Consider the following 15,492-nt stretch of genomic DNA (forward strand, 5'->3'; position numbering starts at 1 on the left):
AATCCCATTTTCCCAGCCTTCTATATATCACCTCCTCGAATGCCGCCACCCCGCTCATCTCTGTGCACCAGTCCTGAAATGATCGGGCTCCAGCCGACTTCCATCGCCTAAAAATGATCCATCTGCCGATTATAACTCTGACTAGGGCCCAACTTTATTAATGATTGGCAAAATGAAAATTGAGTGTCCAATACAGCACACATAAAACTCTGAACCTTCAACCAAAATTCTTGGATCTTAACACACCACCAAAAAAACATGGGTTGTGTCTCCATCTTCTGATTGGCATCGTCAGCAGGTGGGTGTGACTTTAAGACCAAGCCTATACAATCTAGAGGGGGTCCAATAGAATCGATGTAAAATCGTAAATTGCATAAGGCGCACCCTTGCCTGATCTGGGCTTGCATCATGGTTGGCAGAAGATTTCCATTCTTTAATGATTCCTTATAAATTCTAACAAAAGTGGAGTCAGTTCTGTAGCATAAGCTCTAAACAATTCAGCAGCAAAGCTCCTCCAAGTTTATATCAGAATCAAAATATTTGTTTTGCTCAGTCATCAGTTTAGGGAGTTCTAATGGTTCCACAAAGTTTCTAATATCTTCATCAGTAGACAAATACGTGGAACTATCGAGATCAAGATAGATTTCTTTAAAAGCATTATTAATATCAATGGACAAGGTAAATATTTCACCACCAGTCGATTTCACTATGGGAATGGTAGAAAACCAACATTGCTGGTACTCAACAACTGACAGATGAGCTGAATGGCTTTTATTGTAGGTCTGAAAAGTCCACAGTCACACCTCTCCCCCACTCCACAACCATCTTCAAACAACCACCTTCCCCCTCTGACACGCTGTCACCCCCCCTCTCTGACCCCTCATCTGCACTCAAGATCTGTGAAGAGGATGTGAGCCAACTCTTCCAAAGGCAGAATATCAGGAAGGCTCCTAGTCACTATCCTGCTTGAAAATCTGTGCAGACCAGCTGGCCCCCATCTTCACACAGATCTTTAACAGATCAATGGAGCTGCGTGAAGTTCCAGCCTGCTTCAAACGCTCCACAATCATCCCGGTCCCCAAAAAACCCTCCATCTCTGGACTAAATGACTACAGGCCTGTCGCCCTGACATCTGTAGTCATGAAATCCTTTGAAAGACTGGTTTTGGCCCACCTGAAGGACATTACAGGCCCCTTGCTGGACCCCCTGCAGTTTGCCTACAGGTCTAACAGGTCAGTAGATGATGCAGTCAACTTGGGACTGCATTACATCCTGCAACCCCTTGACGCTCCAGGGACATATGCAAGGATTCTGTTCGTGGACTTCAGCTTGGCGTTCAACACCATCATCCCAGACATCCTCAGCACCAAACTCACCCAGCTCACTGTGGCAGCCTCCACCTGTCAGTGGATCACAAACTTCCTGACTGACAGGAGTCAGCAGGTGAGACTGCGGAACATCACATCCAGCACCCGGACTATCAGCACTGGCGCCGCCCAGGGGTGCGTGCTCTCCCCACTGCTCTTCTCCCTCTACACCAACGACTGCACCTCAGGAGACCCATCTGTCAAACTCCTGAAGTTCGCTGACAACTCAACGGTCATCAGCCTCATCCGGGACAGTGATGAGTCGGCCTTCAGACGGTAGGTTGATCAGCTGGCTCTCTGGTGCGGTCAGAACAACCTGGAGCTTAACATGCTCAAAACTGTGGAGATGACCGTGGACTTCAGGAGGAGCCCCCCCCCCCACTCTGCCCCCCATCACCATACGCAACAGCCCTGTGTCTGCTGTGGAATCCTTCAGGTTTCTGGGTTCCACTATATCCCAGGACCTGAAGTGGGAGCCCAACACTGACACCATCATCAAGAATTCCCAGCAGAGGATGCACTTCCTGCACCAGCTTAGGAAGCTCAACCTACCTAAGGAGTTGCTGATCCACTTTTACACAGCCATCATCCAGTCTGTTCTCTGCACCTCCATCACTGTCTGGTTTGGATCTGCCACTAATAAGGACAGGAGCAGACTACAACGTACAGTCAGGACTGCAGAAAAGATAATTGGTGCATTCAGGACTTATACATTTCCAGAGTCAGGAAACGGGCAGGAAACATCACTGCAGATCCATCTGACCCCGGACACAACCTGTTCCAGCTACAAAAAGGGATTAATTAAAGAGGCAACTATATGATTTCCTTTTCTCCATTTGTGGCAACTACTACAAACTCACCAGGGTATATATAATCTGAGACTAAAATGTTTCCAATTGAGCAATCAACAACAGATGAAATGAGGGACTTGGATATATTAAAAAAATATATTCTAGAATAAATCTTATGGACTGATGAAAAAAAAACTATAGTCCCTATCAGATGGGTTCAAAAGTCTCCAAATATCTGTAAGACCAAGATTTTTACACATCCTGTGAAGCATCAGTATTGCTCTATGGGGCTTACACACTTTTGCTTCACTATGATCAAGGACTAAGTCTATCAAAAAAATTTAAGTCTCCTCCAAATATTATATCATAAGGGGTGCCAGCGTCATGCAACATCCATTCAAGATCTATAAAAAAAGCCCTGATCATCAGCGTTAGGTGTGTAAGTATTAGCCAAAATAAGAATTTGCCCCTGAATTTCTGCTAAAACAATAATGACTCTTCCTAATTTATCATTAATCTGTTTGAGACATTTGAATTGTAGATGTTTACTTATCAGTGTAATGACTCCCCTGCTCTTACTTGAGCCAGCACTAAAGAAAACATGTCCACCCCATATCTTCCCAAATTTTTCAGCTTCCTGCAGAGAAAGATACGTTTCTTGAAGAAACACTATATCATATTTCTTACGCTCAAGAAGAGAAATAACCTTCCTCTTTTTATGGGGTGCCCCAACCCATTCACATTCCACATGGAGAGAGACAATCCACTCATATTAACATTTGACATTTTGACATATTAGAAAAAAATAGATTGTGTGTCAGAAACAATTATAAAGACCACATTCCAAAATTAGTGCAACAATCAAACCCCAAACCAAACAAACAGAAAAAGAAAAACGTGTGCATTAACGCATTTTAAAATGGTGTCCATCCCTCTAAACTTAAACAATCCATGTATGCCTACGAGAGCCCCCACGACAACTTTGCTGTCGGATTGCTCAAGTCTATTGTTTCTATACAAATTTTATGAGACAGAATTACACAACAAAAGATAATCTATAAAACAAACTCCAGCCAATAGGCGGAATAAACACACAAAAAAGGTGCTCCGTTTCCTCAGACAGTTAAACAAATGTTCAGTGAGGTGGCCCATTCGGCTGCAACGTGAGTACTCCACAAAACAAACTCCAGCCAATAGGAGGCATAAGCACAAAGAACTTGCAGATTCATCCACAACACTGTCCCGAAGTAGTGTTACTCCATAAAACAAACTCAAGACGCTAGGCTGAACCAGCACAAAAAGAAACAAAAAAGGTGCTCTGTTTCCTCGGACAGTCAAGTGAATGTTCAGTGAGTTGGTCCATTCGGCTGCAACGCGAGTACCACAAAATAACTTACGGACTCCATTTACTTTATGAAGGACATCGCTTGCTGGGGACAAGTAAATGTTTACGGCCTTACTAAGGCCATCCTTGGCATCTATTCTCAATTTGGCAGGGAACATCAGTGCAAAAGCGAACTTCCATTGATGTAAGAGTTTCTTACATTCCTTGAATCGATCATGTTTCTCTCTTGTCAAATTCGCAAAGTCTGGGAACAAGAAAATGCTGTGGTTCTTTAAGAAAGCCTTCTTTTACTCCTCGCTTAAGGAGATCTTTATCGGATGATCTCAGAAATTTGGCCAGAATGGATTGAGGCCTGTCTCCCACAGTGTATCGCCAAGCTGGAACTCTGTAAGCTCGCTCGATTTTCATTTTATGGCCTGTTATGTCGAGCAGACTCGGAAAGAGCCCGTCCAGGAATTTCCCCATATCCTGACCCTCTTCGGCCTCAGGAATTCCAACAATACGGACGATATTCCACTGGCTAATGTCCTCCAACTTCTCCCAGACATGCTGCAAATCCACCTTGGTCACTAGCGGATTAGCAGATAATTCCCTCTCAGATGACTCCAGATAGACTTTCTCAACATCCCCCACCCTCAGTAAATTTAATCTCCATGGCAGTGATCGATCGACATATTGCAGCAAGATCCTCCAAGTCAGCAGCGACCTTCATCAACATTACCTTCATGTTCAACATTTCTTGCCAAATTTCCCTCATTTCTCTGACCAAATCAACTTCTGGGATCGGGGCCTCAATGGGGGAGTCAGCTTAAGCATATAAGTGTCTTTTAATGTCTCCAGAGTTCGAGGATTTCGAATTCTTTGACATATTGTCAACCTAGAACAGTTATGGAACAGTGTATCGAATCTCACCGGTTTATGACATTTAATATTGTTAAAACTAGCAAAGTGCGCAGAACTCGCCATTCACACATCCGAACCTTGCATGGTGTCCGTGTGACTCTCCTTCCTTACAGTGCTGAAATTTGCTTTGAAAGTTTTCTGTCTGTATCATAGGGCATGTCTCAAGCCGCAAACTACATCTACAAGAAACTAGTCAATGATGGTATTTTGAGCCAGGCATTCAACATTGCACCAGTAAGAGCTTTTGTCTTTTCTACTGAATTTAAACTATCACTATAGAATTCCACAATATTCCTGTGATGACTGCGTGTACATTTTTGTGTTTATTTGCAGGAGTATAAGCTGGTGATCACAGGACATAGTCTTGGTGCAGGAACAGCATCATTGTTGGCTGTGCTTCTACGCAGCACACACCCGACGCTGGAGTGTTACTCTTTCTCTCCACCAGGGGGCCTGATGAGGTAATACAACATCAACATACAGCTCAGGTTCTGTCCTTACAAAAAATTACTGTGATGGTACATTGATGTATCAGATGGCAATACCATGATATATACAATGTTACAAAGTTTTCATGTACCATGGTATTTACATGGTACTTCCAAGTTAATTTAGAGAGTGGAGTGGTATCACCATAGAACATGCTCAAATATCCATGACATTACCATGGGACTGTGCTAAAAAAAAACAAAAAAACAAGGTGACACCATGGTAGGTACTTTTTTGTTAGTTCTTAGTTAGTAGGAGAAAGAAAAGAACATACTTAACCAAGCAGTATTAAAATACCCGTAACTGCTTTTTTATTGCTTATCTAACTTCATCTAACGTCTCTCCTCAGTAAAGCACTAGCTGATTACTCAAAGCAGTTTGTTATCTCAGTGGTGCTTGGAAAAGACCTTGTGCCCAGGTGAGATTTAGTTGAATTGTTACATTGTAGTCAGGCAGAGGCTTGCTTGATTTTTCATTTGTTTATGTAAAAGTGTGGCTATATTTAGAGAGCCTGTTTCTAGCGCTACACCTCTTGGGTTGTACTGCTAACTTTTTTCAGTCTTCTATTTGTATAGAATTGTTGGTATCACTTCCAAGTGAGTGGCCTCACACATTATTTTTTTCCCCTATAGACTGAGTATTCCAAACATAGAGGACTTAAAAAGAAGAATATTAAAAATGGTATCTAATTGCAGTAAATCAAAGGTACGTTTATTTAATTAATTTTTGTGAATCAAGTAATCGTAAATAAGACTTTGTGTAAGGCATGTGCAAAAATACACATTTTAAAAATCTATTAGTCAGTGGGTTGCTTGAGTGAATAGTTGACTAAACAGTCTACAAAATCTCTGTATAATTAGGGTGGTTTAGATGGGAGTGTAGTTGAAGCGAAGCGGCATGATTTTCTCTGGAGTAAGCAGCAGGTTTTTTTTTAAACTGAGCATCATTGTTTTCTTGCACTTCAAGAGCGCCCCACTAATGGTCCATCACAAGCACAACACCTGTTAACAACCCATAATGCAGCAAGATTTTACCATATGTTAAGTAAGGGATAATGTACAGTCAGCCGGGTGTTATCACAAAATAAACCAGTCTGATCAGAACCCCCATGAAACGGAAGGGGTTTATTATTTAATAACCGGCTACGTGTACATCATCCAGCTTATTAAATGGCTATTAACCAAATAAATGAATAAATGGACGTGAAATATTGATTTTGGTTGAAATTGTTATAATGTGAGAAGAAATAAATAATTGAACAGCTGAATTCCGCCACCAACAGAACTCAAACTGGTGTTTATTTCATTATGAATGACTGCCTGACTGCACATTATCCCACTTATTACAAAACATATTACTTACAAGTAAATAAATAAATATACATGAAACATTGATTTGAGTTTAACCTATTTTATAAGATTTCTCCCAGAGTGATACGAGAATAGGAAAGATGACTCTCAATACCTAGATAAGTTAACCAGTCTTATATGTCTTAAAACCAGATGTGCAGTTGTTAAATATGTGACTGCTAGATGGTGCCATTGACCAATCAGAATATTCCAGAGACCTGTGTAATAAGCTATGTTAAACGCTATTGGCATGAAAGAAAGAAGGAATTCCTGATATTATCAGAAAGACTGTGAAAAATAAATATGAATGTATATTAAAAGTTAAAGGTGCTATAATATATTTTTTTTATGGAAAGGTATGCAAAAAATGTTCCTACTCCTTGAAAGATATTAATGAAATAAATGTTGTGAGATATCTCACCGCTCACTGTGACAGCTCTACACTCCGTAAACGGGCAGCGGTTTCTGGCGCTTTCTGCCTGTCGTAATTTTTCGTATTCTTATTGTGTTGTAGTTGCATTGAATTATTGAGGCATAATGCCATTTTTATGCCATGTTGCTCATAACAGTTGTCAGTTGAGGGCGCTATTTTGCTGCTGTTGTTTTTGACAACCGCTTCTGCTCAATGTCACTCTCAATAAAGCTAATTTGGTGTCTTTGGGGTGTGGCGTTTTGGAAGAAGAGGGCGTGACTAATCCAACAGCTATAATCCCTTTAATGATGGCAAAACAGAACACTAGTGGATAGGTGATTGGCTCTACCAAAGGTTTGTTGTGAAATCTTAAAAAGCATGTTTCATGAAGGCACGATAATATCCATTCACATGTAGAAAGAAAATCTCTTACTCCTCTAATAAATATTTTTAATAATCATATCGTTATTCTGATCTAATGCATCACCATCTCAGCTGTATTATGTCCCTCATTAAAAATAACTTTTAATGAATTAAAACACCAGCTGAACTCAACATCCCAATATTATCAATTTGTTATTGTTGCGTAGTTTGACTTAATTGATTGTCATCTAAAACTCATTTATGTGCCATAATTTCTGGTGATTTACAGGTGAAGAAGCTCAGCGAACATGAGCCGTGGTAGAAAGGGGTAGATTTTAAAATCTTTAAAAGATTTTAAAGATTCAAAAGCCAATATTTCTGAAGGTGAACTCTGCATTGGACAAATAGTTTTCATATTCTTATCTAGTCTTGATGAAAAAAATTGTGCAGAACATTCTGAGAATGTCATTCAACCAACCTTTTTCGTTCACAGAATTATAGGACCAGGTTAATTTATAATTAAATAAAAAATACAAAATGTATAAATTAAAGAATGGGCAAAAATACATAGGCCTAATAATATACACTGATGAGCCAAAACATTGTGACCACCTGCCTAATATGCTGTTGGTCCTCTGCGTGCCGCAAAACAGTGCCGACCCACTCAGGAATGGTCTCTACAAGACCCCTGAAGGTGTCCTGTGGTATCTGGCACCTAAACATTAGCAGCAGATCCTTCGAGTCCTGTAAGCTGCAAGGTGGGATGCCATGGATCAGACTTGTCGGTTCAGCACATCCCACAGATGCTCAACTGGACAGAGATCTGGGGAATTTGGAGACCAGTGCAACATCTCGAACTCTTCATCATGTTCCTCAAACCATTCCCAAACAATGTGTGCAGTGTGGCAGGGTGCATTATCCTGCTGAAAGAGGCCACTGCCATCAGGTAATACCATTGCCATGAAAGGGTGTACCTGGTCTGCAATGATGTTTAGGTAGGTGACACATGTCAAATTGACGTCCACATGAATGGACAGACTGAGAGTTTTCCAGCAGAACATTGCCCAGAGCATCACACACCCTCCACCAGCTACCTCTTCCCAAGGTGCATCCTGGTGCCATGACTTCCCCAGGTAAACAGTGCACACGTACACTGCCATCCACGTGATGTAAAAGAAAACGGGACTCATCAGACCAGGCAACCTTCTTCCACTGCTCAAAGGTCCAGTTCCTACACTCGGGTGCACATTGTTGCCGCTTTTGACATGGACGGGGATCATCATGGGCACTCTGACTGGTCTGCGGCTACACAGCCCCATACACAGCAGGGTGCGATGCACTGCACTGTGTGTTGTGACACATTCCTCCTGTAACATCATTAACATTTTCTGTGACTTGTGCCACAGTAGACTTTCTGTCGGTTCGGACCAGACCTTCTGTCAAACCAAATACTCAAACCAGCCCGTCTTGCACCAACAAATATTAATAAGATTATCTAATCAGCCAATCGTGTGGCAGCAGTACAGTGCATCAAATCATGCAGATATGGGTCAGGAGCTTCAGTTATTTTTCACAAAAAATGTGATCTCCGTGATTTGGACTGTGACATGATTGTTGGTGCCAGATGGGCTGGTTTGAATATTTCTGTAACCGTTGATCTTCTGGGATTTTCACACACAACAGTCTCTAAAGTTTTCTAAGAATGGTTCTGTGGATAGAAATGCCTTGTTGATGAGTGCGGTCAACAGAGAATGGCCAGACTGGTTCGAAAGGATAAAGTATATGGTAACTCGGATAACCACTTTGTGCAATTGTGGTGAGAAAAATATAATCTCAGAATGCTATCCTGAGATGCGGGTTGGTACTATTTTGGTGGCACGAGGGGCACCTACACAATATTAGGCAGGTGGTTTTAATGTTGTGGCTGACTGGTGTGTGTGTGTGTGTGTGTGTGTGTGTGTGTGTGTGTGTGTGTGTGTGTGTGTGTGTGTGTGTGTGTGTGTGTGTGTGTGTGTACTGTTTGGTAATCTGTTTTAGTTTTTTCTTTCCGTTTGGTAATTTATTTAATTCAGGGAATGTTATGCTGATATTTTTTAAAAGTAAGTTAGTATAAATAATTTATTATAGACTTAAAACACATTGTATCTTTTCTCCTATTATTGTGTGTATTTATTTTCCATTTAATACATCTTCTGCATGGACATTTGTGATATTTAAAAGCATACTGAAATGACTTTACAGTGGAGAGTAGTTGGGTGCAAATTTTGTCATGGATTGAACACAGAGCGGTGTTTCTCTTATCAGTGAGTGGGGAGCGAACAAAGAGCCAGAAATTGAAAAGCTGGAGTGGAGTTATTCTAAAATGCTTTGAGTGCGGAGGGGAAATTGTTGCCGCTCCACTTCACTCACATAATCTGGATCGATTAATTTAGGGGGTGTTTACATAAAGCGTGTTCTTGTGTTCAAAAATAGTTAGATGGAGTGCAACGGAATGGAACAGTCTTGAGACACGTTTTAATTTGACACGCTGTTCTAAAAATGCAACCCTTGTGATGGAATTCTCTAAAAACTGCCCAAGACAAGATGCAATGGCTAAAGACATCCATCTATCTCCAAACTGCCACTAAGAATATCAGAAATTGAAAAAAGAAATGAGAAAATCTTGATAAATTAGTCAACCTCACTAAAAACTGACTACAGTAGTCAACAGTCATGACCATACTCACTTACTGTATCTATTCAGTCTAAACGATTTGTAATAGTATCAGTAATTTGTTTTCCTCTCTCTCGCTCAGTACAAGATATTAATGCATGGCTGCTGGTACGAAGTGTTTGGAGGAACCCCTGATGATTTCCCCACCGAGATGGAAAACCGGCAGGAGGAAGAGCTAAATCAGCCGTTGCTAGGCGAGGAGAGCCTGTTAGTTCAGCGCTCATCCACTTATCAGCAATCATGCAATGACTCGCCCACCCAACCCACCCACTTACCCCTATACCTGCCCGGTCGTATCATGTACATCACAGAGGAGGGACCCACACGCAGGTCTGTACACCAAAGGTCCCTAGAACAAGACTTAAAAGTGTCAAACATAAAGCCAGTCTGTCTTTGATTCAGCATGCATTACAAAGCAGAATAAAATAAAAGCCGATTGGGTAACACTTTATTTTACGTAGTCCTTGATACAGAGTAATTACTTAGTTAATTACTTAGTAATAAACGTTGTAATTACATGTACCAAAATGTAATTAACATGTAACTAAGTTATGGTACAGCCTGTACTTACAGATTGTAATTACACACATGTAATAGGCAGCTACTGTTACACATATGTAACAAGCCGAGTCTGTTACATACGCGTTACAAACTTGGTACACTGTAATTATGTAAGAAAGTACTTAGTACCACACAATGTAACAAGAAGTACTAAGGTCTGCAGTTACACATGGCAAATGTGTACGTTTTGTAGCATTACATGTATGTAACATAAAATAAAGTGTATCAAGATTGTACTTGAGTGCAATTCATGTGTATCTACATACCTTATCCATCTTAAATAACCCACTAGTTCACCGCTAAAATACATGCATTAGCTTCTTTATTACATTAAAATTACAGAATATTACACAGGTATAAGCTACGTAAAATAAAGTGTATCAAGACTGTACTTAAGTGGACTTCATGTGTATCTACATACCTTGTCCATATGTACCTTAGTTTGGGTAAACTCACTAGTTCACAGCATAAATGCAAGCAGTAGCTTCCCAACTACATTACAATTACAGAATACTGTATTTTAACTCAATAGTGTAGAGTTGAATTGATGTGGTTACCCTTTCCATCCACCTGCCTGCACACAAAAGGTGACATCATCAAAATGACAAGTCAAATTGTAAATTTATTTTCCCCCTTCAAATACAACATATAATTAGCAATGTAATTAGGAAGCTACTGCATGTATTTAAGCTGTGAACTAGAGAGTTAATTCAAACTAAGGTACATATGGACAAGGTATGTAGATACACATGAAGTCCACTTAAGTACAGTCTTGATACACTTTATTTTACGTAGCTTATACCTGTGTAATTTTCTGTAATTTTAATGTAATAAAGAAGCTAATGCATGTATTTAAGCTGTAAACTAGTGAGTTAATTCAAACTAAGGTACATATGGACAAGGTATGTAGATACACATGAAGTCCACTTAAGTACAGTCTTGATACACTTTATTTTACGTAGCTTATACCTGTGTAATATTCTGTAGTTGCAATGTAATTAGGAAGCTAATGCATGTATTTAAGCTGTGAACTAGAGAGTTAATTCAAACTAAGGTACATATGGATAAGGTATGTAGATACACATGAAGTCCACTTAAGTACAGTCTTGATACACTTTATTTTACGTAGCTTATACCTGTGTAATATTCTGTAATTTTAATGTAATAAAGAAGCTAATGCATGTATTTTAGCGGTGAACTAGTGGGTTATTTAAGATGGATAAGGTATGTAGATACACATGAATTGCACTCAAGTACAATCTTGATACACTTTATTTTATGTTACATACATGTAATGCTACAAAACGTACACATTTGCCATGTGTAACTGCAGACCTTAGTACTTCTTGTTACATTGTGTGGTACTAAGTACTTTCTTACATAATTACAGTGTACCAAGTTTGTAACACGTATGTAACAGACTCGGCTTGTTACATATGTGTAACAGTAGCTGCCTATTACATGTGTGTAATTACAATCTGTAAGTACAGGCTGTACCATAACTTAGTTACATGTTAATTACATTTTGGTACATGTAATTACAACGTTTATTACTAAGTAATTAACTAAGTAATTACTCTGTATCAAGGACTACGTAAAATAAAGTGTTACCGCAGAGGGTATACAAAATTATAAGCTTCACATTTCTGCCTTTTAAACCCTAAAAAAATTGTCCCCATTCACCTCCATTGTAAGAACCTCACTGTAACCGCCATTTTTGCTTTTTTTTTTTTAAAGAAAAGGAGGGACAAGTCTAAATACATTCTTGTGGTAATCAACAATTGTAACCACTGGTAATACTAACAAATTAGCATGTATATATTTACTTATAACTTATTTTATTATATGTATCACATTGTTAATTGTTAATCATATTTTTGCTATTAGTTCTGAAATGGTCGAAAAGGGGAATTCTGCAGTTCAGACAGCCTCTCTCTCTCTCTCTCTCTCTCAACATAGACACTGTTTCTCTCAGGTGAGGTACCGTGCTGAGTGGTCCAGTGAGGCGGCGTTCCGTAATGTTCTGATCAGCCCGAGGATGATTGCTGATCACATGCCTGATGTGGTTCTCCGGGCCCTGCACAGTCTCACCCGTGACCGTCCATTTGCTCTCTGCCCCTCTTCCATGAGCAACAGCCACCTGAACGTCATTTGAGCTGTAGATGCCCAGGTCCCGGGGCCTTCAAACTGACTGTGGTTGTACATGCACAACCAGACTGCAAGGAGTGTGACTCCTCCCTCAGTCATTTTATTTAGAGCTCTTGCCTATTTATTTGAGTATTTATTATGCCATTGCTGTGCTTGTCTGCTTTTTAATGGCATCATGAACTTTTCCCCTCATCAATATAAGTCTGTACATGTACATCTTAAATTCAGTGTTGTTCCACTGTAACGTGAACATTTACATTTTTGTAATTTGTTCAATATGGATGATTACAACTTCAGAGGGAAGTAATCAGTATAATCTTTGTAATGATGGTGTGTTGTGATGTATGTCAGCCACATTTAATGAGAATATAAGGGTAAACCGTACCTAGCCAAACATGATGAAATATAAAACTGACAATGTAGATCAGAGAAACACATCTCGAGGATGAGATGTGCATTGCTTCAAACGCAAGAGGACATTTGAAGAGCTTTAAGTGTATCTGTTCATGAACTCCACTACACCTTTTCAGTTTGTTCCAGATAACATTTGCCTTTTTTTTCTAAATAAATATGCTGAGGAGAAATAGGTCTGCTCCGTTACATGTTGCAACAAGTGAGACAAGAAATTACATTGAGTGCATGTCAATTATTTACTTGTTCTTGTCAGCAAAAGAGGGAAACATTTTAGAAAATCTGTTTAGTCTTGAAGCACATACTATTATACATTTTAATGTAACTTGCTACAATATACAGTGGGGTTCAAATGTCTGAGATCACTGGTGCACATTTTTAAATTTGGCCTTTTTTAATACAAACATTTTCTCTACAAATTATATTAGCAGCATAACAATTAATAAGAATTTATTTACCTTTTGTACAAAGGAGTTAAAATGGTATCACAAATATGCTTATTTGATTAGAGACAGAATATTGTAGAAAATGTTACATTTATTCATTTTAAGATAACTGTCGATTGGAATTTGACTTTGATCCTACTCTATATTTTTTGTTGTTGCTGCAGAACTTGTATACATACATACAAGATCAGGGAAATGAAGCATCATAATGACTGAAAACAAATATTATGAATTTACAGACATCAAAATATGAAATTATGTACACAAAAAAGGAAAAAAAGATACAATTTGAATTACCAAAGCACAACTTTTTTATGTTGTAGAAATGGACCTCCATATTAACCAGCTGAATTAGTTTGTAAAAAAAATTTGTAGAATCTTTGATCAATTGTTGACTCCTGGCAGTAAGGTTTACGTTAACTTATGGTATATGCATGACATGCAGAAAAATCCATTGGTATATTTACATGCAAATATTTATACTTCAACTGTGAGAAAAGCAAATAATGCCATAATAACAAACCAAAAACCAAAAGCATACAGTAACTGGGTGCCAATAAAGTCTCTGTTCCCTGTGATGAAGGGAATGAGACATGTGTGACTAAGCTGACACTATGGGGAGTGTCCTACACAACCTAGTTGAAACCTTTTTACAATAACGGCAGTATTGGCTATAGTGTTAAGCCCCGCCCTTTCAGGCGTGAAGCTGTCCGGTATAGAAGAGGGTGCGCAAACACCATTCCTCAGATTTTTCTGACTGAGGGACAAAGAGCGCATCATTCGCACCTAAAAAAAAAAGAAAAACCCTGAGTCTGTAGTGCTGCCAGCTTCCGCAATATCTAGTTCCCTTCATCTCAGGGAACTCAGATTTTCCATATGGCAAAGCAGCAAGTCTCTGTGTTCGCTCAGTAGTGCCTCTGATTGGCTAGTAATAACCAGAGATGGGACCAAGTCACACATGTGCAAGTCTCAAGTAAGTCTCAAGTCTTAACCTTCAAGTCTCAAGTAAGTCCCAAGTATTTTTTTTTTGGCAAGTCAAGTCAAGTCCAAGTCAAGTCCAAGTCAAGTCACCTTATTATTGTAATTTTACCTGCAGAATCTGATCATAATAAAGTGAAAAGACAAGATATAAGTAACTGTCAGTAAATTACAATACTCATGTTCAGTAAAATACATCATGGAATCAAACAAAATTGTAACTTCATAAAATTATTTATTTTTCACTTCTGCCAACAGTGTTTGAAATTTTCAACATTGAGTCCATAAAACAAATAACAGCTTAACATCCAACCGACTCCTCTCTGAACACTTCCCTCTCTCTCTCTCAAACACAGTTACGTACATTAAACTTTGTTACATTTCTCCTCTCTCTCTCACACACACTCTCTCTCTCACACACTCTCTCTCTCTCACACACACACACACACACACACCCACACTCACTCCCACACACACTCTCACACACACACTCTCTCCCACACTCCCACTCACTCACTCTCGCGCTCACACACACACACACACACACTCACTCTCGCGCTCTCACACTCCCACACTCACACAGAGTATATCCATAAGCCTATTTTTGCAATGTCTGTGAGTGGGAAACGTTGAGGTACCAGTGCGCGTGAACGTCATGGCAACGTACAAAACAAAGTACCTCGCGCGGGAAACGCTTAACGTAAATGCGCGTAACTAACGTAAATCAAGCAGGCTAGTATGCAGCATAAGCCACGAAGTGTTGGCGAAATAAAAAATTAATGGACAGATTTTTTTTTTTTCCAGAAAACTTCTTGCACAAAATAAATTCAAGCACTTTCAATGACCTGTATCTATGTATGTTTATTTTCAAGAACTTTCCAGGGCCTTGAATTTTATTTTTCAGATTCACAAACTTTCAAGGATTTCAAGGACCCGTGGGAACCCAGCTATTATTACATTAGCTAACTACCAACTAACCAGATAAAATTAACAAACTGACAAGCACTTACTGGGCAGAATGGCTCTTCAAATGGTGGATCTAAATTGGAGGTTGTCGCCTGGCTGTCCGCGATCTTAACGTTGCATGTCTTGCAAAGCTGTTCGCTCTTTTGCCATCTTGATAATAATTTTGAAGCCGAAGCGATGACCCTCGGTAACGTTACCCCTCCGGCTGACATGTTGATGTGTTATCTGATCTAAGTGGGCGTGGTGTGCG

The 15,492-nt window shown here is 39.6% G+C and overlaps 1 protein-coding gene across 1 annotated transcript in view; it reads left to right on the forward strand.

Annotated features, from left to right (window-relative positions):
- The window catches only part of daglb (diacylglycerol lipase, beta), a 28,535-nt gene extending 15,495 nt beyond the window's left edge, over positions 1 to 13,040 (forward strand). Inside the window, exons 10-15 of the mRNA XM_052102450.1 lie at positions 4,560 to 4,640; positions 4,740 to 4,867; positions 5,245 to 5,313; positions 5,528 to 5,600; positions 9,815 to 10,062; positions 12,253 to 13,040. Of these exons, the coding sequence (XP_051958410.1) occupies positions 4,560 to 4,640; positions 4,740 to 4,867; positions 5,245 to 5,313; positions 5,528 to 5,600; positions 9,815 to 10,062; positions 12,253 to 12,448 (795 nt within the window). The 3' untranslated portion in view covers positions 12,449 to 13,040. The remainder of the gene's footprint in view (positions 1 to 4,559; positions 4,641 to 4,739; positions 4,868 to 5,244; positions 5,314 to 5,527; positions 5,601 to 9,814; positions 10,063 to 12,252) is intronic.
- The last annotated feature ends 2,452 nt before the right edge of the window (positions 13,041 to 15,492 follow it).

This window comes from Xyrauchen texanus, chromosome 33, assembly GCF_025860055.1.
Source record: "Xyrauchen texanus isolate HMW12.3.18 chromosome 33, RBS_HiC_50CHRs, whole genome shotgun sequence".
Taxonomy (NCBI): Eukaryota; Metazoa; Chordata; class Actinopteri; order Cypriniformes; family Catostomidae; genus Xyrauchen; species Xyrauchen texanus.